General features: G+C 46.2%; 1 protein-coding gene across 2 annotated transcripts; it reads left to right on the top strand.

The window, feature by feature from the left end:
- Positions 1–1,370: 1,370 nt before the first annotated feature.
- Positions 1,371–26,868, top strand: EIF4H (eukaryotic translation initiation factor 4H). 2 transcript variants are annotated; one of them, XM_008018324.3, is made up of 7 exons: positions 1,371–1,498; positions 17,188–17,375; positions 19,569–19,633; positions 19,718–19,814; positions 20,163–20,222; positions 24,473–24,610; positions 24,910–26,868. In XM_008018324.3, exons 1-7 carry the CDS (start codon positions 1,440–1,442, stop codon positions 25,047–25,049), a joined length of 747 nt encoding a protein of 248 aa, XP_008016515.1. In that variant the 5' UTR covers positions 1,371–1,439; the 3' UTR covers positions 25,050–26,868. The 2 variants fall into 2 exon arrangements, with proteins under 2 accessions (XP_008016515.1, XP_008016516.1); XM_008018325.3 differs by lacking the exon at positions 20,163–20,222.
- Positions 26,869–27,146: the final 278 nt, after the last annotated feature.

Genomic DNA, 27,146 nt, shown 5'->3' with positions numbered 1-27,146 from the left:
GGTGAAACCCCGTCTCTACTAAAAAATACAAAAAAACCTAGCCGGGCGAGGTGGCGGGCGCCTGTAGTCCCAGCTACTCGGGAGGCTGAGGCAGAAGAATGGCCTGAACCCGGGAGGCGGAGCTTGAAGTGAGCCGAGATCCAGCCACTGCACTCCAGCCTGGGCGACAGAGCAAGACTCCGTCTCAAAAACAAAAAAAAAAATTAGCCAGGTGTGGTGGTGCACGTGTGCAATCCCAGTTACTCGGGAGGCAGAGGCGGGAGAATAGCTCGAACCCAGGAGGTGGAGGTTGCAGTGAGCCGAGATTGCATCACTGCACTCCAACCTGAGACTTCGTCTCAAAAAAAAAGTAAATTAGGCGGGGTACTGCCCGCCTATAGTTCTAGCTACTCCAGAGGCCAAGGCGGGAGGATGGCATGAGCCCAAGAGGTCAAGGCTGCGGTGAGCTGCCATTGTTCCACAGCAGTCCAACCTGGGCGACAGAGCTAGACCCTGTCTCAACAACGAACAAATAAATAAATAATAAAAAGTAATGGTTAAGCGTAAGATACCTAGGTACACATTACAAGACACTTCTATGAGGTTCTTTTAAAGTGTGCCTAGATAATTAAGGTTTGTCAACATTGTGGCACCCACAATTACCACCATCTCACTCACAAACCTGGAAATTTACCCGTGTAATTAATTCCCACTGCACAACCATGTTTTGTTATTGCCAGATGATGGAATCCACATCAGTATCCGATTCTTTTTCCAAGGCAACGACTTCCGCAAAAAACCGAGATATGCAGTCTCTCTTGCTAAGCCACCGACCACCTATACTCTCTCCTCTCAAAACCCCCTAATACCCAGTCAGCTAGTAAGCCCTGAAAGGCAGGATTCAAGTCTGCATCCCACCGCCTCGCACCCTCTTCCGAGGCATCCTCATCGTGTGGCCAGCTCCTGCCTGGAGAAGGAGGCGGCCTTTACTTGGGTGTCATCTGGGGACCACTTGCGGGTCCAAGCGTGACAGGCCTCCGCGGTCCCTGCCAGGTCTGGAGGCCGAAAGGCAGGGTTCCAGGCGAACCGGAGAGGGAGTTCCCCGCCGGCTCTCCCGGAAGGCCAGCGCGCACGGGCGGGGCGCTGCGGGGATAGGAGGCAGCCGCGGGCGCAGCCTCAGGGCCAGCACATAATGGGCAGCGGCGGCGGGGTAGGCGTCCAGCTGGGGCGCCGCCGCACCACGTGGGCAGCAGAGCGCAAGGCGAGAGCAGCTGCCCGTGGGCCCAGGGCCTGGCGCGGCGCGGCAAGCGTCCGTGCGTGCGCGCGCGCGCGCGCGTGCAGGCGTCCGAGGGATTTGCGATCAGGCGGCGCGGCGGACAGCCCCGGCGGCGGGGCGGGGGGAGTTATATTGCGGGGTCCTTCCTCGCTCACCCTGGTTCCTCTCGGAGCGGAGACGGCAAATGGCGGACTTCGATACCTACGACGATCGGGCCTACAGCAGCTTCGGCGGCGGCAGAGGGTGAGGCGAACGTGCGCGGGCCCCGGCGGGGGCTGCGGGACCGGCGGAGTCGGGGCCGTCAAGGTGGCGGCAGTCCTGCGCTCAGCCGGGGCGGCGGGAGGCGGGGGCCTGCCCGGGGGCCCGCGGAGGCCTAGGAGCGGTGCCTGGAGGGCCGGGGCCTGGAAATGGCGCGCTCGGAGACGGGGCGGCGGCGGCTGGGTGCTCGGGGTCTTGCGCGCGGGGCGGATCCCTTCCACTGCTTCCCGCCAACGACAACGTGTCGGTTTTTGCCCTGCCTCGGCCGCGGCGGCTCCCAGTGCTTGGAGACGAGCGCCCGCTTCAAGCCCCATCCCCCCTACGGTAGGACCAGCGCGGGGCTGAGCTGCGGCGCCGGGGTGCAGGCCACACGGCCTGTCCCGCTCCGGTCCTGGCCCCTTTCGCGGCCCTCCGTTGTCTGCCCGCTCTGCAGGCCCCTGGCCCCTTCGCCATGAGGCCGGCCGACTGGGGAAGGTCGGAAGCCAAGAGGAGCAATTCCCTTCCCCTTACGTGTGAGGCAGGGATTTGGCGGCTCTGGCCCGGGGATGGTACGACTCCCTGCGGGCGGGGGGAGACCAAGGAAACAAATCCATCGTAGCTTCTTTGTGTTAATCTGTCTTGGGTCACAGTGCCTTGACAGGCGCTACGTGCTCTTTGGCACAATTTTATTTCTCCCTGGTTTCTCGCTCTGACCTGGAGAAGAAACGGCGTTTAGTCTCGTCCTGATCATTGTCAAATGCAGACAACGATGTATATTTGAAACACCTTGCTTAAAAGAAACATCTTTGAATAGACAGCTCTTGGTGTTTAATTCCAGGAATCTGCACTTTAAGAAAAAAATACAAGTTGCCTCGTTAGAATATAGGCTGTGAACATCTTGCTATTTGTCAAGGACACACTTGGGCTTTGTGTTTTCTTGCAGAAAGGATTACTTTCCCAGGGTAACACCACAATAGTACACACTGAGGTGTTCGGTCTCCTGGGGTGCAGTCCAGAAGTATCTTTGTTTGTTGAAGAATGATCACTTTTAATGCCTTGGTTTGGGAAAGGCTCAAACAAAAGCTTGTTTCAGTGCAGGAGTGTAGCTAATATTCATGATACTGTAATGTGGAAGTGTGTTGGGGTAGGTGGAGCTATTGTCATTCCAAAGAACATTTTATTTGCTAATAAAAAAAGAAATAAATGTTGGATGACATGAAATTATCGCCTTTGGGGTAGGTTTCTAGACATCAAATTTGTTCTCAAGTCATTTCGAAATTTAATAACTAGGGTTTTTTTTTTTTTCTAGTTCCAAAAAACGTTCACAACAGTACCCAGAAAAATTCTTAAACAGTGCGATCAATTTAAATTTTAGTTGCATTGGAACTACAATAAGGTGGCCTTGTTAAACTGAGTGTGGGGATTTAAAAAAAAAATTATTCCTGTAGACACATTTGCCAGCTCTTCTGGTGTCAAATTTTAACATTTGGGGAGTGCCTGGAACAATCAAAAGTAAATTTCTGTTAAGATGCTATTAATTTCGAATACCCACAGGCAAATGAAAATATTAGCCATTTGCCCCAGGTATACTCCAAAAACTGATAGGAGAGTCTTCTAGGTAGCATCATTTAAACTTCCTAATAGAAAGTCTCATTACTGTTAAGCATCTTCTGTGTCTGACTACTTTGAATTTTCTATTTGGCTTCATATTCATGTAAAAGTACGTAAAATATTGCTACTTTTAAAAACCTGTTGGTGAACTTATGTATTCATTTATACATATGTTTTTTGTGGTTTTTTGTTGTTGTTTTTGTTTTCTTTTTGAAGATGGAGTTTCGCTCTTGTTGCCCAAACTGGAGTGCAATGGTGCGATCTTGGATCACTGCAACCTCTGCCTCCTGAGTTCAAGGGATTCTCCGGCCTCAGCCTCCCAAAGTGCTGGGATTACCGGCGTGAACCACCTCGCCCAGCCTCAGCTATTATAATTTTGTCCACATGAACAGATGTCACTGCTTTACAGTGCTTAAGCATCATAGAAGATTGCCACCTATGGAAAGCAATTTTAATACTGCTTTGTTTGGTACTTGTGTAGGCACCTTCTCCCTTGTCTAAAATGCCTCAGACAGGCTAATATATCTCACCCCTAAATCACTTGGGTCACAGGTGAAAGAAATGGTAGTCCTGGCCAGGCGCGGTGGCTCAAGCCTGTAATCCCAGCACTTTGGGAGGCCGAGACGGGTGGATCACGAGGTCAGGAGATCGAGACCATCCTGGCTAACACAGTGAAACCCCGTCTCTACTAAAAAAAAAATACAAAAAACTAGCCGGACGAGGTGGCGGGCGCCTGTAGTCCCAGCTACTCGGGAGGCTGAGGCAGAAGAATGGCGTGAACCCGGGAGGCGGAGCTTGCAGTGAGCTGAGATCCGGCCACTGCACCCCAGCCTGGGCAACAGAGCGAGACTCCATCTCAAAAGAAAAAAAAAAAAAAAAAGAAATGGTAGGCCTGAAATCTAAAGACAGTTACAATCTTAAAACATAGTTTGGTAATTATACATCCTCGTGAGTTTATTTTGTAGTTGTGTTTAATAACCAGTGCAGTTGTCAGGAAACAGTATTGAACCACTGCTTTTTTCCCCCCCGAGCCTATAAAGGCATGTCCCCAGCAGCCAGGGAGAGAATCAGGGATTGCATTGTTCAGCAAGCAAATCAAAACAGAATTCCAAATGATCAAGAGTTGATTGTGCCAGATCTTGAATGGACTTTGTTTTGTAGTTTGCTAGATTATCTTTGTGAGGTTCCAGTTTCTCATTTGCCATTGGCAGTAAAGTGCAGAGTAATACTGATTTTACATTTCTAATTGCAACAAAGCTGTGGGTACTTAGTGGAAAACCACCAATCCTGAGAATTAGGGTGGTACTTGGAGGTGGCAAGAATTGAGGTGGCTGAAATGATGCCATCTAAAAACTGACAAAACTCCAAATTTATTCTTTATCTAGATTCAGTTAGGGAGTTTAAAATTCTTTTTTAAATAGAGATGAGTTTCACTATGTTGCCCAGGCTGGTCTTGAACTCCTGGACTCAAGCGATCCTCCCGCCTCTGTCTCCCAAAGTGTTGATTACAGGCATGAGCTACCACACCCAGCCTAGGAGTTTAGAATTCTAACCTTTGAATCTTTAAGCTTAGCATCTCTGTCTAAATTTCTGAGCACATTTTTATCCAAATTTTTTATGGTGGCAAACTACACATAAAATGTGTCACTTTACTCATTTTTCAGTATACATTTCAGGGGTATTGAGTGTATTCGTAATGTACAAATCATCACCACTGTCCAGCTCCTTAACTCTTCAGCTTGTAAAACTAAAACCCTGTCCCCTTTGAATAGTAATTCTCTATTGCCCTCCTTCCCTGAGGTCCCTGGCAACCACCATTCTACTTCCTGTCTCTAAGCATATTTTAAGACTTACATATAAAGGAAGGAAAACAGTGTATAAAAACTACAGCTAGTTTTCACTGATGCTAGGGCCTGTAAAGCTGTTGAAAAGCTTATTTTAAAATGCTGTTTACCTGTCAAATGTCAAGTCGTTTGGGTTTGTTGTCCTTCTTTCTTCACTCCAAGTGTTCCATTGCTTAATTCCAAACCATTATCCTCTATGAAAAGTGTTACTAGAAATACTTGGATTTGCTAAGAGGTCTCTGCTAAGAGGTTGATGCAAAAGTCCTGGCTTTGGAATAAGGCAGACCAGAGTTTTATCAGTTCAGCCATGTGTTAGTTGTGTGATCCGAAGTAAGTTCCTTCACCTCTCTGAGCCTCATTTTCCCCACATATGAGTTAGAAACATTTATCTGTCTATCTATCTGTCTATCTATCTATCATCTATCTATCTATCTATCCATCCATCCATCCATCCATCCATCCATCCATCCATCCATCCATCCTCTCCCTCTGTCACCCATGCTGGAGTGCAGTGGCAGGCATAGCTCAGTGCAGCCTTGACCTTCTAGGCTCAAGCCATCCTCCCACCTTAGCCTCCCAACTAGCTGGGACTGCAGGGTGTGCCACCACACCCGGCTGATTTTTGTGTTTTTTTTGTAGAAACTGTCCTTATGTTGCCCAGGGTAGTCTCAAGCCCCTGGGCTCAAGGGATCCTCCTGCCTCAGCCTCCCAATGTGCTGGGATTACAGGTGTGAGCCCCAGTACCCAGCCTACAATTTATATTTCTTCTTCTTCTTTTTTTTTTTTTTTTTTTTTTTTTTGGAGACGGTGTCTCGCTTGTCGCCCTGACTGGAGTGCAGTGGCACGATCTCAGCTCACTGCAAGCTCTGCCTCCCGGGTTCACGCCGTTCTCCTGCCTCAGCCTCCCGAGTAGCTGGGACTACAGGCGCCCACTACCACGCCCAGCTAATTTTTTTGTGTGTTTTAGTAGAGACGAAGTTTCACCGTGTTAGCCAGGATGGTCTCGATCTCCTGACCTCGTGATCCGCCCGTCTCGGCCTCCCACAGTGCTGGGATTACAGGCTTGAGCCACTGCGCCCGGCCATAATTTATATTTCTGTTAGAAATTAAGCTTAGTGGCTGGGTGCAGTGGTTCATGCCTGTTATCCCAGCACTTTGGAAGACCAAAGCAGGTGGACCACTTGTGGCCAGGAGTTCAAGACCACTCTAGCCAACGTGGCAGAACCCCATCTCTACTAAAAATACAAAAGATAACGGATGTGGCGGTGCATACCTGTAATCCTAGCTACTTGGGAGACTGAGGCAGGAGAATGGCTTGAACCAGGAAGGTGAAGGTTGCAGTGAGCTGAGATCATGTCACTGCACTCCTCCAACCTGAGCGACAGAGTGAGACCGTCTCCAAAAGAAAAAAAAGAAAGAAAAGAAAAGAAATTAAGCTTAGTGTTCTGGAAAGACTTCACAATTTTAAGGCGTCTCCCTGGAAGCTTAGAACATACAAAGCAGACTCTGAATGTCTGTCCAGGATCACACTCTGGTTTCCAGCTTCCCCTAGAAGGTTCAGGAGAGTATTTGCCGCCTGGTTGCTTTCGCATCATGTGTAGCTGATTAGAACTGCACACTCGGGCACGAAATGAGTGGGATTGCGTGATTTTGATAGAACCTAGTGACAGCTGTGTGTGCGTCTAAGATTTCTTTTGTGTAAGTTGAATGTTCTTCGAAGTTTCCCCGTGTCATGTTTTATGTGATTTTCCGTCTTGATCAGGACCTTCCGAAGGTGCTCAAGTGTGTGACTGCTCCATGGTTGACAAGCCTCTGGTTAAGTATGGCCCTCTAGGACAGGGCTAGGGGGGCCGTCACCTCCCTTTGTTCTCCACACTCTTTCCCTATCTTTCATGTGTACTCACATTTTTGGAGCCTTCTAAATGTCTGGCTTAATAGGGTACAACTGGTTTGTCATACCTGCATCTGTCTCCACTCTTGGAATGTGTTACTTTGGTTGACTTGTGGAGCAGCCCAATCCTTGCACAGATAAGTAGTTGGAAATGGGAGGAATAATCAGATAATTCTGGATATTCGTATTTGATTCTATACCATAACTCAGTAAGCAGTAGTTTCTGTGAAGGTTAGTTGCAATGTGGAACCTGAAACCTTACCAATAAACTCTTAATACTTTTACATTAAAATTCATCATTTGACCAGGCATGGTGGCTCACTGCTGTAACCCCAGGGCTTTGGGAGGCTGAGGCGGGCGGAGCACCTGAGGTCAGGAGTCTTGAGACCAGCCTGGCCAACATGACGAAATTCCATCTCTACCAAAAACACAAAAATTAGCTGGGCGTGGTGGTGGGCCCCTGTAGTCGCAGCTATTTGGGAGGCTGAAGCGATAGAATCAGAATCGCTTAAATGTGGGAGGTGGAGTTTGCAGTGAGCCCCGATTGCACCAGTGCACTCCAGCCTGGGCAACAGGATGAGACCCTGTATCAAAAAAAAAAAACAAAAAAAGTCACTTTATCTTGTACTGTGTCTAGCTGGATCGTTTACCAGTGCATACATTTGTAATGTGTTGGTGATTTGGAAAAGTCCTGTTTACTGAGAACCATGCAGATCTTCCAAATGTTGATACCATTTTGTTATACAGTATCAAAATCACATTCACCATGGATGTTAGAAAAGTCTGTGAGTATTGAAAGGCTGTCAGGCTTATGTTGATGGATACAGGTTTTCTGAAACTCTTGCTTGAAAGCTTAACTTCTACCGTTGGCAACAAATACTGTTACTTTGGCCAGGCACATGTCTGTAATCCCAGTACTTTGGAAGGTCATGGCGGGAGGGCACTCTAGCCCAGTCTGGACAAGGTCTTTTCAAAAATAAAATTAGCTGGGTGTGGTGGAGTATGCCTGTAGTCCCACCTACTTGGGAGGCTGAGGCTGGAGGATCACTTGAGTCCTGAAGGTTGAGGCTGCAGTGAGCAGTGATTGCACCACTGCACTCAAGTCTGGGCAACAAAGCAAGACCCTGTCGCAAAACAAACAAACAAACCCAAATACTGTTGTTTTACTTCAGGGAACAGACTAACTTCGTTTTTAAAAAACTAATACCCATGTCTGAATAACCATAGTTTGTTGTCGCTCCCTTCAGGTGAAAAATGCTGTTCTATAGAAAGAACAGCTAGTTCAGCTTGTAGCTCAAGCACTGTTCCTGGAGCAGCCATCATGCTTGTGTATGCAGCAGAAGTGCTTTGCGTGTTTCATAACATAGGGTATTAAAAAGTGGGTCATGATTCATTTTTACTGCTTTACCAAGGATATTCCTAATTGAAGCTGTGATTTTTCTTCCTGTTTTAAATACTTCAAGTGCATGGTGCAAAAGCATGAGTAATGCAGTTTGGTGCCCCTGCCTTGGTTTGTATTAATGCAAAGACCTGTTGTGAGATCAGTATAGGTCTTTGCTTTATAAATGTGGAATATTGTGAACCATTCTAGGAACCATATTTTAAGGCATCAGCACACTGGAGCCTATGAAGAAGAAGGTGATAGTCAGGATGGCCAGGCTCTGAAACTTCATCTTAGCAGGAAGGGCTGCGCAGCTTCAGTGTTGAGGACCTTTGAAAGAAGCCTTAGCAGCAGTGATACAGCAGCTCTTAAGTCTCTGGGACTGCTGAATGGAAGAAAGGTGTGGCCCTCGAGGCCAGAATAGGACCAAAGGATTACATCTTGGCCTTCTTCAGAGACTGCACAGATGTAAAAAACTGTTGCTTGAGCTAAATAATTGTTTTTTAATAGAGACAGGGTCTCGCTATGTTGTCCAGGCTGGTCTCAAGCTCCTGGGCTCAAGCAATCCTGCCTCGGCCTCCCAAAGTACTGAGATTACAGATGTGAGCCACTGTGCCCATCCCTAAATACTCTTTTGTTAATGGAGGAATATCAGTGGGTCTAGATTGGGCTGGAATTTTCTAGTCCTTCACTTTTCTAATATTTAAAAGTTAACGTTTTAATATGTAAACAAAGGTAGAGACTAGTATTTGGAACTCTAATGTAGCCATTATTTAGTTTTCTTTTCTCTCTTTTTTTTTTTTTTTTTTTTGAGACAGTCTCACTCTGTCACCCAGGCTGAAGTGCAGTGGCACAATCTTGGCTCGCTGCAAGCTCTGCCTCCCAGGTTCATGCCATTCTTCTGCCTCAGCCTCCCATGTAGCCGGGACTACAGGCATCCGCCACCACGCCTGGCTAATTTTTTATATTTTTGGTAGAGACGGAGTTTCACAGTGTTAGCCAGGATGGTCTCTATCTCCTGACCTTGTGATCCGCCCGCCTCGGCCTCTCAAAGTGCTGGGATTACAGGCGTGAGCCACCGCGGCCATAGTTTTCTTTTTCCTGTAATAAATATACATAACAGTTTACCATTTCAACCTCCCCACCACCCCCCTAATCCAGGCTGGAGTGCAGCGACACAATCATGGCTCAGTATAACTTCAAACTAGCCCGGCTAGTGCTTTTCTCTTTTTTTTTTTTTTGAGACGGAGTCTCGCTGTGTCGCCCAGGCTGGAGTGCGGTGGCCGTATCTCGACTCACTGCAAGCTCCGCCTCCCAGGTTTACGCCATTCTCCTGCCTCAACCTCCCAAGTAGCTGAGACTACAGGCGCCTGCCACCTCACCCGGCTAGTTTTTTGTATTTTTTTAGTAGAGATGGGGTTTCACCGTGTTAGCCAGGATGGTCTTGATTTCCTGACCTCGTGATCCGCCCGTCTGGGCCTCCCAAAGTGCTGGGATTACAGGCCTGAGACGCCGAGCCCGGCCTTTTTTTTTTTTTTTTTGGAGACGGAGGCTCGCTCTGTGGCACAGGCTGGAGTGCAGTGGCGTTATCTTGGCTCATTGCAACCTCTGCCTCCCGGATGCACGCGATTCTCCTTCCTCAGCCTCCTGAGTAGCTGGGATTACAGGCACCTGCTATCACACTTGGCTAATGTTTTTGTATTTTTAGTAGAGGCGGGGTTCCATCATGTTGGCTAGGCTGGTTTCGAACTCATGACCTCAAGTGATCCACCTGCTTTGGCCTCACAAAGTGCTAGGATTATAGGCTTGAGCCACCCTGCCCCGCCCCAGCTAGTTTTTTTGTTTTTTTTTTTTTTGTAGACTGGGGTCTCCCTTTGTTGCCTAAGCTGGTCTTGAAGTAGCCTCAAGGGATACTCCCGTGTTGACCTCCTAAAGTGCTGGGATTGCAAACATGAGCCACCACGCCCAGCCTCAACCATTTTTAAGTGTACAGTTTAGTGGCATGGAATACCTTCATAGTGTTGTGTAACCATTGCCACTATCTAGTTCCAGAACCTTTTCATAATCCAAACAGAAACTCTATACCCATTCAACAACTCAATTCCTTTTCCAGTTTTAACCTCATAAACATTTTGGCTATTTCTGTTACATCTCTCTTCCCTACTTTTGGGTGGAGGTGTGGGCTAGGATAATTTAAGGCTAATCCTAGCCATCTATCATTCTAAAATAGTTTTTATTTATTTTTTTTTAATTTTAATCCTCATCTTTGTGTTGGTAAATATATTACATACTTCAGAGCAATTTTTTTTTTCAAATTTTATGACTACCGTAGTAGATATATCTTATATATTTTTCTTTGTTTCTTTTTTTTTTTTCTGAGACAGTTTTGCTCTTGGTGCCCAGGCTGGAGTGCAATGGCTCGATCTCGGCTCAACAACCTCCGCCTCCTGGGTTCAAGGGATTCTCCTGCCTTGGCCTCCCAAGTAACTGGGATTACATGCATGTGCCATCACGCCCAGCAAATTTTGTATTTTTAGCAGAGACAGGGTTTCTCCATGTTGGTCAGGCTGGTCTCGAACTCCTGACCTCAGGTGATCCGCCTACCTCAGCGTCCCAAAGTGCTGGGATTACAGGCGTAAGCCACCGAGCCCAACCCTTTTTTTTTTTTTTTTGCGATGGAGTCTCTCTCTGCCTCCCAGCCTGGAGTGCAGTAGCGCAATCTCAGCTCACTGCAGCCTCCGCCGCCCCCATCCCCTGCCCCTCCAAACTGGGTTCAAGCGATTCTCCCCCCTCAGCCTCCCGAGTAGCTGGGATTACAGGTGCTTGCCACCGTGCCCAGCTAATTTTTGTATTATTAGTAGAGATGGAGTTTCATCATGTTGGCCGGCTAGGTTGGTCTTGAACTCCTGACCTCGTGATCCACCTGCCTCAGCCTCCCAAAGTGCTGGGATTACAGGCGCGTGAGCCACCATATATGTTTCTAACAGATAAGGGCTTAAGTTTTTTTGTTGTTTGTTTTTTCTTTAACCAACAGTTTTTCCAGTACCCAGTGTTCAGTTTTTCCCAGTTTTTGCAAAGATGACTTTGTATAGTTGGATTGTTTGAATATGCAAAACTTTACAGAAAAATGTAGAAAATTTAAAACATGAACCAAAGCATAATATAGTGACTTGTTCTGTATACCCATTAGCTACTACTCTTTGTTTTTAAGTGACCGCTCTTTTCTATACTATTACGGTTTATAATAGGTAGTATAAATGATATTTATCAAATAAAGGCTTGACCTTTGAGAGCTTAACCATTTTTGATGATTGTCAAAATCCCAAACGTTACCTGTTTGTAGATACGGGGTTTTTGCCATGTTCCCCATGCTGGTCTCAAACTCCTGAGCTCAAGTGATCTCCCTGCCTTGGCCTCCCAAAGTGCCAGGATTGCAGGTGTGAGCCATGGCGTCTGCCCAGTCATTTTCTTTGGTTTACGCTACTTTACCCTCCTGAGCCTTACTTTCCCCAAATGAGAGCTAGAAACTCCTCTGTTGGGAGGATTAAATGAGACGTGTCTCGTAAGTTGGAGGAATGGTCTTGCCCTGTTGCCCACTTGACAAGCGATTCTCCCGCCTCAGCCTCCCAAAGTGCTGGAACTACAGGCCAGAGCCACATGCCTGTGCCTAGCCTTGAGCACTCGACTTTCTGTTGCATCTACTTACTGGATCACATCCCTACCCTCATAACATCTACTCTTTACATTGGCTTCTTTTTATAGTTACCCTCTCAGTCTCCTTTGACACCTACAGATCTTTTCTGTCTCATCCTAAGGGTTCAGTATTGGCCCCATCTGCCATCTGGAAGTGGAGTCTTCTGTTGCTCTCTGCTGTGTCGTATGTCCTGGCTCCCAACTGCTCCACCCCGGAGAGACTGTTCTCATTGCTGTCTCCTGGATTTTTTGCAGTCCTTTGCTTGTGATGTAGTTTCTCCTTTCCAAGTTATCAGCTCCTTGAGGGCAGAAACTGGGTCTTAAGTTTGTGCCTTCTCTACACTCTCTCCACGCTTTGTAGACACGCAGATATGTGGTTGATTTGAGTAAGGAAAAGTGATTCGCCTATCAAGGATTTTAGTCACACTTGGAGCTGAGAGTGGGATTTCCTAAATTACTGAGGCTGTAATTGATTACGTTAATCTTTCATGATCAATAGACTGTCCCTAATGGGCAGTAGAAAGGACACTGCTTAGTAGTGGCAGGGAGTTTGCAGCCCAGACCTTGAGTTCAGGTGTCCTGAATTGGCACGCTCTGCTGATCTGTTCCTGTTCTACACACACTCCTGCCAGCCCAGTGTAACCTCAAGCCTGTCGGTCTACCCAGGAGCGTGGTAGAATTGTTAAACTTTTATATAGCACTTGGTACTTATGAAATGTTTTTATGGTCAGTTTTAAACTTTATAAAATCAATATTTGAAAAATAATAGACGAGAAAACGTAGGTACAGAGGTAATTTGGCAGAGGCCCTCCATCAAGCTAGCTAAGGTGTCAGGCGCATCTGTTCTCCCGTGTTGTTGCTGATGTGTAGGAAGGTGCTGAATTTCACGAAGCACAGCGTGTGTGTTTAGATAGTAATCCCCCAAACTTGAATCTCCTGAAACGTGTCAGACATTTTAGCTCAGCGTTTTCTGACATTTGATTTTGTAAGTGAATTGGTGGGTAACAGATCTGTGTCATCCTGTGTGATGGACACCCTGGGGTTTGTGTCTCAAGTGACTGTCACACAGTGGACACTTCATCCGTGCTAGCTTGAGTGAGGTCTGCCTCCATGGCCCAGCCCCGCCGCCCCCTAGTGATTTGGTTGAATGGGATGAAAAAGTAAAAAGTGCCTAAGACCTGGAGAAGGGACTACATCAGGTAGGGTATGGGAATATTTAGGACTGTTTTGGTAATTACTGGAAAGTCTAGGGTATTAAGCCACTGGTGGTTTTGTGAGGCACGAGTGAGTTGAGCAATTTGGTGGGCTTTGGTGTATCTTTGCTCCAGAATTATATCACCAGTTAGCTGTTAGGTGCTGCCATTTGGTAATATGCTAATTTTCCAAAAATGGATTGCCCCAAACTAGATTTCTCTATCTTTTCCAAAGCCAGAGCCACCTTCCTATCCTAGTGCATTTGTAGCAGTGCCCCATCATCTTAATGGCATTCACGTGGGCTTCCGATGCTCAATCAGGGGTCAAGTCTGGCCTGATCTCAGTTCCACCGTTCCTCTACTCTGTAAGTTCAAGCACAATTAGCAAGCCTTCGCACCTCCATTTTCCTTACTCAGCAACTGCATCAAACACTGAGTTTTTCATCTCTCTTCATCCTCACCCTCCTTTTTAGTTTTTATGTATATGTTACACATTTATACACAGAAACATACCTGCATATATACGCGTGTTTTATATGCCCCACACAGCTGTGAGCTGCTTACATACCAAGCAGTCTTTAACATCATTACACGTCGCTAGATGTTTAAAGTTGAGTAATGAATTTAAAGTTTTTTTTTTTTTAACATTCACCCTCTGTTTTTATGGTTTTCAACACGTTTATACTGTGTCTTGTTTTTTGTTTGTTTGCGTTTTGTTGTTGTTGTTGTTGTTTTTGAGATGGAGTCTGGCTCTGTAGCCCAGACTGGAGTGCAGTGACACAGTCTCAGCTCACTGCAAGCTCCACCTCAGCCTCTGAAGTAGCTTGGGATTACAAGTGTGTGCCACCACACCCGGCTAATTTTTGTATTTTTAGTAGAGACAGAGTTTCACCATGTTGGCCAGGCTGGTCTTGAACTTCTGGCGTCAGGTGTTCCATCCACCTTGACCTCCCAAAGTGCTGGGATTACAGGCATGAACCGTCGCGCCTGGCTTTTTTTTTTTTCTTTTTTTTTTTTTTTTTTTTCTTTTTTCTTCTATAGGAGACAGTCTCTCTCTGTCACCCAGGCTGGAGTGCAGTGGCGCCATCACAGGTCACTGCAGCAGCAACCTCCTGGGCTTAGGTGATCCTCCTATCTCAGCCTCCCAGGTGGCTTGGGACTTACAAGTGGGGACCATCACTCCCAGCTAATTTTTTGTATTTTTTATAGGGATGGGGTCTTACTGTGTTGCCCTGGCTGGTCTTGAACTGCTGACCTTAAGTGATCCTCCCGCCTCCGCCTCCCAAACCGTTGGGATTACAGGCATGAGCCACTGGGCCCGACCTTATACTGTAACTCATGTATTTATTATCCAGTCCTAAATAGTATCTTATTGAAAATATTTTAGGATTTATAGTTTTGGAGATACCAGCGATAAAGTACTGTTGGGGAAGGTTATTGAAATGCAAAATAAGTCACATTTACTAGACCCAGAAAGATGGGAGAAGTGGGCAAGTGGGATGCAATTCACTTGTAAACCTGTTTTCTGGTGGTCTTAGAACAGAACTTGGAACTTCCTATTGGAAAGTACCAGAATTGTGAATATGGAAACTTAAAATTTTTTTTTTTACCATCTAAGAATCATCACAGCTTGGTTGACCCTTCTACTTTAGAAACATGCTTTACTGAATAGTGTTTGTCTGCAAGACACCTGGAAGTTCTTCAGGAAGAAGTGGAATTTCCGTTGTGTTTCTAGCAGTATGTAGATGAAAGACCCAGTTGCTCTCTGAGATGTGTGTTAATATTTCCCCTGCAAAGAGGATGACTTTGAGCAGGTCTTTGGTTGTCGTGAAGGATCTCATTTATTCGAACGCATTTCCCGTTTAGAAAAAAACCTGCAGCTGGCTGCCAGCAAATATCCTTGGAGCAGACAGGAAATGGATTAAATGTCTGTTTCAAAAAAAAATCACCCCCTTAATTTTTTTTTTCCTCCTGAGTTTTCCAAACGTTTTATTTTGAAAATTTTCAAGTCTACAGTAAGGTTGAAATAATGGTACAATTAGATGATGCTGGCGAATGCAGAAGTGACTATTCTGCCCTGTTTGCGAAATCCTTGCTGTATACCTGCACACGTGCCCTTTATGCTGACCTGCTTGAAAACAAATATTGGCTGTCTTGACTTTTCACTCCTAACGACTTTAAGTCTCTCCTAGGGCATTCCCATGGCAATATCATTTTGATATAATCATCTAGTTATACTATATTCTGATTTCTTTCTTTCTTTCTTTCTTTCTTTCTTTCTTTCTTTCTTTCTTTCTTTCTTTCTTTCTTTCTTTCTTTCTCTTTTTCTTTCTTTCTTCCTTCCTTTCCTTTCCTTTCCTTTCCTTCTTTTCTTTCCTTCCTTTCCTTTCCTTTTCTTTCTTTTCTTTTTTTTCTTTTCTTTCCTTCTTTTTGAGATGGAGTTTCGCTGTTGTTGCCCAGGCTGGAGTGCAATGGCGCGATTTTGGCTCACTGCAACCTCCGCCTCTCAGGTTCAAGTGATTCTCCTGCCTCAGTCTCCCAAGTAACTGGGATTACAGGCATGCGCCACCACACGCCGCTAATTTTGTATTTTCAGTAGAGACGGGGTTTTACCATGTTAGGCTGATCTTGAACTCCTGACCTCAAGTGATCCACCTCAGCCTCCCAAAGTGCTGTGTTAGGATTAACTCAATTTTACAAATAAAATAAAGCTTAGAGAAGTTGAATAACTTCTCAGGGTCATATGCTAGTACGTGACAGAGGCTGGATTTAAACCAATACCTGTGCAGAGTAAACAGTGCTTGATACAGCTGAGGAGACGACATTGAGGTTGAAATGGATTGGTCATGCACGCCATGTATTTGAGAACCCTGTGAAGTATTGCATGAGAGTGTTATGTATGTGAGTACTTGCTGTGTAACATCTAAAATTTTTATTAGGACATTCTTAAGCCCATAATCAGGCAATAAGGAGAAATAAATAGATAAATTATTTATTTATTTATTTGAGACGGAGTCTCACTCTGTCGCCCGAGCTGAAGTGCAGTGATATGATCTTGGCTCACTGCAAGCCCCGCGTCCCAGGTTCAAGCTGTAGGAGAAACAATTCTATTATGTGTGAATGTGTTAAACTTAAGCAACCAGTAATCCTTCATCTCGGTACAGCGTTACTTCTAGACTGTCCATTTTTTTATTTCTTAGCACCACGGTGTGTGAAGGAGGGTATTTGCTTAGGTTTTAGGACATAAATACTACAGATACAGATTCTGAGTGACTAGGAGAGAAGCAGTTGTCTTAGGAAGGTATGTTATGTTTGGGTAGGGCATGGTGGCTCACATCTGTAATCCCAGCACTTTGGGAGGCTGAGGCAGGCAGATCACCTGAGGTCAGGAGTTTGAGACCAGCCTGGCCAACATGGTGAAACCCCGTCTCTACTAAAAATACACAAATTAGCCAGGTGTGGTAGCGCGTGCCTGTAATCTCAGCTATTCAGGAAGCTGAGACAAGAGAATCTCTTGAACCCGGGAAGCAGAGGTTGCAGTGAGCCAAGATAACTGCAGCCTGGGCAACAGAGTGATAGTCTATCTCAAAAAAATTTTCTTTTCCTTTTTTTTTTCTTTCTCTGGCCATTCTCTATAACATAGTCTTTTTTCTTTTTTTAAATTTGAGACGGAGTCTCACTCTGTTGCCAGGCTGGAGTGCAGTGGCATGATCTCAGCTCACTGCAACTGCTATACCCCTGGTTCAAGCGATTCTCTTGCTTCCACCTCCCAAGTAGCTGGGACTACAGGCGTGCACCACCATGCCCAGCTAATTTTTATATTTTAGTAGAGACGGGGTTTCACCATGTTAGCTAGGATGGTCTCGATCTCCTGACCTTGGGATCCGCCTGCCTCGGTCTCCCAAACTGCTGGGATTACACATGTAGCCCTTACGCCCGGCTATAACAATCTTAAGGTGCATTCGAGCAGAGTGCCTCACCTGGGGCGTTGCGTTGGTGGCGTAGCTCAGCAGAAGACCACTTTACTTGTTTTGCTTGTTCCACTCTGGGCACACTTGAATCCTGTTTGTCTCCCCTCATAGGTCCCGCGGCAGTGCTGGTGGCCATGGTTCCCGTAGCCAGAAGGAGTTGCCCACAGAGCCCCCCTACACAGCCTACGTAGGAAATCTACCTTTTAATACGGTTCAGGGCGACATAGATGCTATCTTTAAGGATCTCAGCATAAGGAGTATACGGCTAGTCAGAGACAAAGACACAGATAAGTTTAAAGGTGAGTTTGCAGGGTTCTTATTGCATATTACCGTAAGGGGTGGGGGAGGATGGGAAGGGGTTCTAAATAAAAATAGATTTGTGAGCCAGAGGCTCCAATCAGGAAAGTATTTTAAGCATTTGCCTGGTCTACGTAGTTGAAAGAAACATAACTCTTCAACTCATAGCTCTTCAGTTCACTTAGGGGAAAATGTTTTGTACACAGTGTAGTTCGTAGAAATACATGGCGTATGCCCAGGTTTGTGAGCCTGACCTCTACAGCAGTCCTGTCTGCCAGTAAAGGAGTTCCCCAGGAGAGAGAGCAATAGCGCTGAGGACTCTTAGGCACATTTCTCCTGGAATGACTCGTAGATTTTTCTTGGTAGTTATCCTGTCATCCAGTTGTCATAAAACCCAGAAGAAAAGGAGCCAGTGCGTTTGTGAATGTGCGTTTGTGAATGTGGAGAGTGTGCTTGGGAGGACTGGCTGAGATTTCAGATGTGGTGTGTATAGGTTGTGTGTCTGTAGGGTGTGGGAGCAAAGAACAGGAAGAAGGGATCTGAGCAGCAGTCTCCTGCCTGCAGGGCTTCCTGAAGGAAGTGTGCCTGCTTTGTAAGTGCACAATGCTAGATCCCAGGATGTTTGGCCTGCATAATCCACCGAAAAGCACATCTGTGACAAGTATGAGGTAACTTATGGCCGGGAGCTGTGCCAGCAGTCGAGAAGGCCTTGCTGACCTGGGTGGTTTTGTGTGTCGGTGGCATTCTTAATCTTTTTGACTTGAGAATCTGAAGCCACATACAGTGTAATCAAACAGTGAAAGCAAACATGTTAGTTACATTTGTGAAAGTAAGCTCCACCAGTTTGCTTGCTAGCAAGCATTAGGAATTAAACTTTGGTAGGAGTGTGTGGGTGAGCCTAGCCTTTGGGCTGGTTCAGTCACCGCAGGCTTTGGAGTTTGGCTCATAGAGGACCATCTTCACTTGAGCAGCTCTAGAAGATGAGGTCCATGATAGGGCGTCTGTTGCCTCTGTGAAGTTGGGGATAGTTTTCTCCATTATTCTCAATACTGAATCCACTTAGGGAGGAAAGCTGGGGGAACATCCCTCCAACCAAGGCAGTATTTTTTTTTTGAGACGGAGTTTCGCTCTTGTTGCCCAGGCTGGAGTGCAATGGCGCAATCTCGGCTCACCGCAACCTCCGCCTTCCAGGTTCAAGAGATTCTCCTGCCTCTGCCTCCCTAGTAGCTGGGATTATAGGCATGTGCCACCACGCCCGGCTAATTTTGTATTTTTAGTACAGACGGGGTTTCTCCATGTTCGTCAGGCGGGTCTCGAACTCCCGACCTCAGGTGATCTGCCCGCCTCGGCCTCCCAAAGTGCTGGGATTACAGGTGTGAGCCACCGTGCCTGGCCTCCAAGGCAGTATGTTGTTCACACACAGTTGGTAAACAGGGAAGGTTTGGACTCAGGCCTTCAAAGCACTTGCAGTCTAGTGGGCTTCAAAGGTGAAATGTGATTATTAAGTTATTATACAGGGCAAGGATGCTGGGGGAGAGGGCATGCAGCGTGCAGTGCCAGCATCTGGGGAGTAATGAACTGGATTGAGACTGCAGACAGCAAGGAAGGGGCAATGTCAGACCCCTGGCATCAGGGACGTAGGTTGTCAGTAACATGTACTTGGACCCAGGCCATCTGTCTTTTAATTAACATTCAGAGAAGAATGCCCTGGTTGCCAAGGATGTGTTTTCAGCCTTGTGAAGCAAATTTGATATCAACTACCTGAGTAGTAAGTTAAATCGGCGCTTTAAGCCTATTTCTTCAAAGCATTTTGGGTACCAAATTTGAAATCTATGAAATCTCCTCCTCACTTAGATTAAATAGTCATTCAGGAGTCGGAAGAGCTCTGCAAATGGCCTGAGAAAGGTTTGAATATTATGGTTAAAATATTCAAGAAGAAAGCTTTCTAGAAACGCAGCTGCTATTTCAGTGCATGTTCAGTTAGCATTTTCTGACTGATAGAATAGAATTGAGAGGGAGGAATGCCAGTCAGGTTCTATCTGCTGATAGTAGAGAGTGCTGCTTCAGGCTCTCCTAGTCTGCCAGCATCTAGACAACAGATTGGTAGTTGTGATGTGGAGAAATAGTATGAATAGGATCTTTCCACATCTGTAACCCAGAATTACTTGAGGAAATCGGGGTTTTTTCTTTTCCAGGATTCTGCTATGTAGAATTCGATGAAGTGGATTCCCTTAAGGAAGCCTTGACATACGATGGTGCAGTAAGTATCCTCAGGTTTTCTCTGTCAGAACAGTTGAGATTCTCTTCTTTGCCAATACTTACACTATTTTCCCCTTATCATTAGCTGTTGGGCGATCGGTCACTTCGTGTGGACATTGCAGAAGGCAGAAAACAAGACAAAGGTGGCTTTGGATTCAGAAAAGGTGGACCAGATGACAGAGGTGATTGGTTCTTCTAAGCTGAACATAAAGACTTACAGTATGCCTACCAGTTCCAACTCGTTCCTAGTAGAACTCGATTATCTCATTATAATCATATAATTGGTATGATAGGTTCTTGTGAGCTTTTAAAAGTTTGCGTAAGATCCTAGAAAGAACGGCTGATGCTTCTGCAAGCCTGGTTTTTGTTTTGGTTTGGTTTGGTTTTTTTCTGTTGGAAGCAAAAACTCTTAAAATGATTTCACTGAACCTTCCACCACATGAGTTGTATGTCTTCCAAATGAATTTTTCCATGTTTGCGCAGCAAGGTAATAACACGACCTCAACTTTATCTTTTTTGTGTATCCTCAGGAATGGGTAGCTCTCGAGAATCTAGAGGTGGATGGGATTCCCGGGATGACTTCAATTCTGGTATCAGTATTTAAAGCATCACCACTTAATTTTTCCTAGGGGCCTTGCTGCTGCTGTCTGTTTCTTGTGAGTAGTTCGCCTGGCCGGACTACTTATTTAGTTGCTTTAACAAACAACTCTCCTGCAAGGTGCCAGGCATGCAAGTAAGCCTCTGTGGGAGCCTGTCGGGGCAGGACTTGAAGGCTCCCCACTGTGGGCAGGTGAGCCCCACGCACGTTGTGTGGTCACCTTTGTTAGCCTGCAGCTCCTGGGTCCTTGATCTCACTCAGCAGTCTTTCTCAGACTCTAGCCCAGGGAAACGCCTCTGTGGTTTTGTGTATGGCACCAAGAGAAGTACTCTTCCTTCTAGAAAACATAGGATAGAGGTTTGGGCTCTTACATGGTAAAAGGTCGTCTTGATGGCCTATTTTTTTCTTGGAGAATTGTGGGGAGGTCCAGTCCCTTCATGGTGGACATGATCCACGTCGCCGTTCTCTCTCTCAGGCAACCCGGGCAGACCAGCTGGTGTCATAGCACAAAGCGTCCGTCCGCGCGCCAGGCGTCTGCTCTGCAGGGTGATTTTCACCATTTTTTTCATCTCTACTTTCCGTTTTTTAATTACAAAAGGATAAATTTTTTTTATATGTATGTATGATAAAAACTTCAGTCGTAACACAGAAAGGTAGGAAAAGAGAAATAAATTTGTTTTCTTTACCACAAATTTGGGATGTGCTCTCATACTGTGCTGTATAGAACGTCAGCACCGTCCCCCAATCAAAACAAAACTGGTGTAAAGTAATGGGTAAGTATGGGAGGGACTGGTGCACGCTGTCTTGTGAGTCTGAGAATTTTAAAAACTCAGGTTTGGCTAAACAGGTGACTATCTGTTGAATAATATAGTTCTTAAAAGTCTGTAGCCAGTCAGAAATGAGCTTATTCATAAAAGTGCAGTATGGTGGAGTCAGTCTGTAATTTTATGTATAAGCTGGTCTCTGACTGAAACGTGCAGCAGCTGTCTTCTCAGAGCCAACCAGCAGCTCCGGGCACGGCCTTTCCCTGCCGTTTTGGTATTCACAGGTACTATAGACGTTGCCCACATACTAACGTCTTTCTACCCTTGGCTTAGCCTGGCCACTGGCGCTCAAGCAGAGACACAGCGAACACGGCCATGGCCTTGCTGCCACCAGTTCCAATGGGAACTGCAGTGTTTTGGTGACATCTCAAACCTGATGTGGGCTCACTCGATGGAGTAATGGCTAATTTGATACTTTATACGTTATTTGTGAGAGTAGATCTTTTTTACTTTTTAATAGGATGGTGCTGTTTTTTTTAGTGAAACGTGCTCATTATAAAAAACAAAATAGAGCAACAGAAAAGCACAAAGAAAGCAAAAACATTTCACCCTCAGAAATAGCCAGTGTTAAACTAAGCTTTGTAAAGAAAACTCCGAAGATTCTCAGGAATATTTTGCTTCCTAGAAACCCACCAACAGATTTGATGAGAGATCCTTGTTCATGGCAGACCTCTGCTTTCCTGCCTAATTTCCCACTGCTTAGTTCCTGGGAGATTTTGAAATGAGACTTTGACTTGGTGTTAATGCACACCGATATTTGTCTCTGCTGGGCTCTTGTGCACCAGCACGCACCTGGACACACAAGTAGCAGTTGTGTTTATCTGCTTCAGCAGCGTGGTGTGAGCTGATTTGTTTCATGCTGGACGTTGATGGTGGAAATCATTTAATCTCATAGTAAAGGGTGTAAACTTCGTACTCACGTGGAAGGGTACACTTCACAGTTTAGTTTGGGGGAAGCGTGAAGTTAAATGTTGGAATACTGACTAGGCTTGTTCACCGAACTGTGTCATGTGGTGGGTAAAAGACTGTAAAGGACCTTATACTCGACTGTATGCCTCCCAGTGTATTTCCCCTAAAGCAGTGTACCTATTGGTCTACATCTGTTTAGACTTGTTTTCATTACTTGGTTTGTCAAAATTGATGTTATTTAACTCAGTCTCTGAACTGGGTGTGAGATCCTTGATTGGTTTCCAAAACCCTTGCCACCTTTAAAGAATAGAAATCGGCCCCACCGGGGGGGTGAATCAGTCGGCGCTCGTCCTTGGAGGTAGTTCTGTGGAGTTGCTAGAACACTGAATGAGGCACTGTGGTACTGCTCCTGTGCGCCTCGGATCACATTTTCGTCAGCTGATCATACCTAACATTGCTTTATATGACTTTTTTTTTTTTTTTGAGACCGAGGCTCACTCTTGCCCAGGCTGGAGTGCAGTGGCGTGATTTCGGTTCACTGCAAGCTCCGCCTCCTGGGTTCAAGCGATTCTCCTGCCTCAGCCTCCCAAGTAGTTGGGACTACAGGCATGCACCACCAAGCCCATCTAATTTTCATATTTTAAATAGAAACGAGGTCTCTCCATGTTGGTCAGGCTGGTCTCAAACTCCCGACCTCAGGTGATCTGCCCACCTTGGCCTCCCAAAGTGCTGGGATTACAGACATGAGCCACCGCACCCGGCCTATGTGACCTTCATTTTAAAGACGCCTCATTTAATGTTAGTGTTGATTTATTTAGTAGTGTTAACATTGAACTCAGGGCCAGCTATAGTAAATAGTCTGTGATGCCATCATTTCAGCCTGTTAAAAAGCTTGTCCCACGCCGGTTTTGTCTGTAAGACACCTCACAGCCAGCCTGCACTTAGGAACAGCAGATGGCACTTCACACTGCACCTGGGGCCACTTTAGACAGTGATGTCACCGGAAAAAACCCAACACTCATCATGAAAAGACTTGACAGTTAAGAACTGAAACAAGCAGAGCGTTGTCTTTTTCTGCCTCAGCTGGGATCGTCGCATCTGTGCAGGTCCAGGACTGATTGCAGAAGTGCCACTGGTATCCAGCTTGGGATTAAACATGAATTTTAGCAACTGGGTGGATTTGCAAATATGGAATCTGTGGATAATGAGGATGACTGTATAGTGCATACCGTGGGCTCTGAGCATTCTTCTCAAAGACGAGCTCCCTGAAAGCTTGGAGCCTTGGCACCACACTTGCAGAGTAGCAGCGGCCACCCCTGAGTGTGCAACCAACAGCAGCAAGCTCATTTGTTTAATTACGGTTTAACTTCTTTTTGCCAGTTTTTTTTTTTCCCCCCTTGAAACAGTCTCACTTCATCACCCAGGCTGGAGTGTAATGGCGCGATCTCGACTCACTGCGCCCTCCACCTTCTGGGTTCGAGTGATTCTCCTGCTTCAGCCTCCTGAGTAGCTGGAACCCCAGGCATGCACCACCATGTCTAGCTAATTTTTGTGTTTTTGTAGGGACTGAGTCTCCCTGTGTTGCTGAGTCTGGTCCTGAACTCCTGTACTCAAGTGATCCTCCCACTCGGCCTCCCAAAGTGCTGAGATTACAGTCGTGAACCGCTCTTTTTACTAAATTTTAACCTCGGTAGTTATACAGTTAAAAGTTTAGATTTCACTTAAGTACATGTCTAAAGGCCCCTTAAGACCATTGAGAAAATACTCTTTGCTCCTACACACCAGTGAGAATTCCAGCATTTCTAAATGAGATGCAGTTTACTTCTGCCAAGAGCCCACTTAGCAGGCACACAAATGAATGGGGAAAGAACGCTTGCCCCTGAGGACGCGCTGGTGGGGGTGAGGCCCTGTGCTCTCTGCTCATGCCCCTCTGTAGGACATGGCCAATTTTGGGGATAACTGCTTTGTTTACCACACGGGTGCTTTGCTTGTAGAATGGCCCACACCTGAAATGCAGCCAAAACAGGAAAATTGGAACTTTGTATTTTTATTTTGTCTTCATATAGCTTTTTCTTGTGATTTTTGTGTTCTAAGTTGTAAATACTTCTAAATTTCAGGTTTATCTTTTAAAATAACTGTATGGATTTATATTAGAAAATAGGATTCAACCTGCTTTGAGGCTTTCTTGTTTTGCTTTAAGCCATATTAAAATACAGTTTCGTGGTATTAATATTTTTCTACTTTTCCTGCAAGCTGAGCATGTAAGCAGCTCATTTGTTTGCTCTCCTAAGATCCTGATTCCTTTTGCTTTGGGAAGTCTGTTAGCACTGCCAGTACTCCACATTGGCATTTGGACCCATTTTTAACACACTTTATTTTGGAGATACTTCAGATACTGGACAAACTAAAGAATTTAACATTAAACTCAAACAATTCCCAGAACGTTATTCTATAAGCAGCTTGGAGACGATAGTTTGAAAAGTATTTCAATGTCCTGTTTCTTCCTCAGGCTTCAGGGATGACTTCTTAGGGGGCAGGGGAGGTAGTCGCCCAGGTGACCGGCGAACAGGCCCCCCCATGGGCAGCCGCTTCAGAGATGGCCCTCCCCTCCGCGGATCCAACATGGATTTCAGAGAACCCACAGAAGGTACGGGCTCGTGTGTCACTGGAGGGCATCTTGTCCTGATGGGATCATCAGGTTCACACCCCATGGGGACTTGGCATTCCTGTGGCACACACTCCACATTCACAGAGTTGTCGGCATAGATCCCCGCGTTCTCTAGAATAGCAAGTTGACTTTGGTCATTAGAGCGTCTGCTGATGGGGTAGCAGGCCAGGTGAATTTTAGAAGGTGGGCTGGGTTGCTGACAGCAACATCAGTGTGGTCGTTTTGCTGGATGTGGAATGGGATCCACACTCTGACGAGCTCTGCTTTTTCTCCTCCAGAGGAAAGAGCACAGAGACCACGACTCCAGCTTAAACCTCGAACAGTCGCGACTCCCCTCAATCAAGTAGCCAATCCCAACTCTGCTATCTTCGGGGGTGCCAGACCTAGAGAGGAAGTCGTTCAAAAGGAGCAAGAATGAGCCTGCGGCTGGGAGGGAATGGGGCGTGGGGGGTTAGAGCAAGACCACAGCCTGATGAGTCCCCGGGCAGCCGTCCTGCAGCCGCCACTCCCGCACCTGCCATTGGCCTCCTCACAGCGGAAACACAGCTTGTGAGTGCATGTCAGCTGTTAACAAGTGGTTTTTAGTACATTCTGGGCTTTGCTGTATCTATCTAGTGCCTGTTTGTGCGTTTTTTTCTTTCTTCCGCTGCTTCCCCATTTTCCTTCTGTCCTTTTCCTCCTGCTCCTTGTTTTCCCAGCAGCACATGGGGTTCCTTGGAGGAGCGGAGGTGGCCGCCGTCAGCGGGGGGCGTTTGGGCTGCGGTGCTGCGTCATTTTTCTCCTTTGCTTTCTCGTTTTACTTTAGACAGTGGCCCAACTCCAGGCTTTTCCTTTCATTTCCTCAGTGCTTCTCTTCTCGCCTGCATGTTGAGTTCTGTATTGCTGGGGCTTCCAACAAAAACCAGAGTCACTGACAGAGAACGGCAGGGACCTTGTTGGTATCTGGCTGTGATGGATAAAGAGAATCGGAGGCACCTTGTTTTCACAACTAGGATAAAAATATCTGCAAGGTCCTTTCCATTCCTATTTAGAGGGAGTCCTGGCTCCATGGCCCCCTCCCCAGTGAACTGTCCAAGCAGATAGGCTCACACGAGAAACAGACTGAAAGTGGGGGCCATAGAAGAGCGGTAGGGAGTCCACGGAGAAGATACAGTGAATGCTTGCATGCATTCACACGTGTTTGTTACTGCTCTTTCAAGGCAGTGGTCCAGCTAGTTCACTCATTTCACCGGGCGCAGTCAAGGCTCCCCTCTCTGGCGGGGTGCTGCGAACGGCCAGCTGGGTTCTTTTCTGCTGGGCCAAGGCGCTTTGGGGGTGGAGGGGGTGGTGCTGGCGCTGCACTGGGCTGACTGCGGCGCTGACGCGGCGTTTCCCCCATCCCTGTTGCCTGTGTGTTTGTGTTGATCTGTTCCTAGTATAGGCAACATAATGAGATACTGTGCTTCCCACCTCCCCTTCAGTTCAGAGCCAAAATGGGTCTAGAATCTGGCACTTTACTCATTTCCTTTGATTAAATTAAATTGTACTATGCAGAGCTGTCAGGAACCTTCAGATAGCCGTAGAGGACTGCAGCTGTCTAGGTCTGTGGCCACATCTTGGGGACACACTGGATTGTTCCCATGTGCAGAGTTCAGCATTTACCTGGGAGTGCTAGGGGTTAGGCTTTTGAGCTTGAACGTCTGTGTGTGAACAGATGAAAAATCCTTCAGTACCCGAGTCCCAGTCTGTCCTATGGGGAGCAGTTTGGGGGCAGCGGGCAGCAGGAGCCTGGGAAAGAGGCCCTCGCCAGGTGATGGCCGGGCCAGGGTGGCCTGGGGCGCCCAGCGGAGTGTGCTTAGTAGTTGGTCACCAGCTGTCACCCTTGGCTTTTCCTACTGTGTCTTTGTGAAAAGGCCTCAGCAATCCACAGAACTCACTCTCTCCTTCCTTCCACCTGTCAGCTTCTCTGCTTCCAAGATAAGAACCATTTGTGTAACACCAATACTCAACTTCAGAAAGACATGCATTATGTGGTTGCAATCAACCCCGATGCTTTCAGATGACCTACTTACATCTTCAGTGTGGATAAGATAAAGAACAAAACAAATGCATCTAAACCTCTGGGCAATCCAGTTGACTTTTAAATGTAAGAATGGAATTCCAAACACTTAACACATTCAGCTATATGACAGAAAGTAAATCTATGGATATGGTATTTTGTGAATGATCTTTTAAATAAAAGAAAACCTTACGTAATATTTAATGCTTGCCTTTATTTTTGAGTTCTTTTTAGCTGCTCATGGAATGTAACAATTTTAAATTTGGGAAGCCCCACTGAAATGGAAGAGTCTACTGTAATTTTAATTCTGGGATGAGTGAAGTTATTTTAAAAGCTGGTGATGATTAGAAATAGGATGCCAGTTTTTTCCCCTCACTTGCTAAAAATGTCCTTTTTCCAACCAGGCAGAAACCTTGAAAGTCTGGCTGTTATTGGTTAGGTAAAGGAGCATCATTTTTTTTTCCCAAGATGGAAGAA

This window comes from Chlorocebus sabaeus, chromosome 28 (assembly GCF_047675955.1).
Source record: "Chlorocebus sabaeus isolate Y175 chromosome 28, mChlSab1.0.hap1, whole genome shotgun sequence".
NCBI lineage: Eukaryota > Metazoa > Chordata > Mammalia > Primates > Cercopithecidae > Chlorocebus > Chlorocebus sabaeus.
This window is presented reverse-complemented; position numbering and strand designations above follow the sequence as displayed.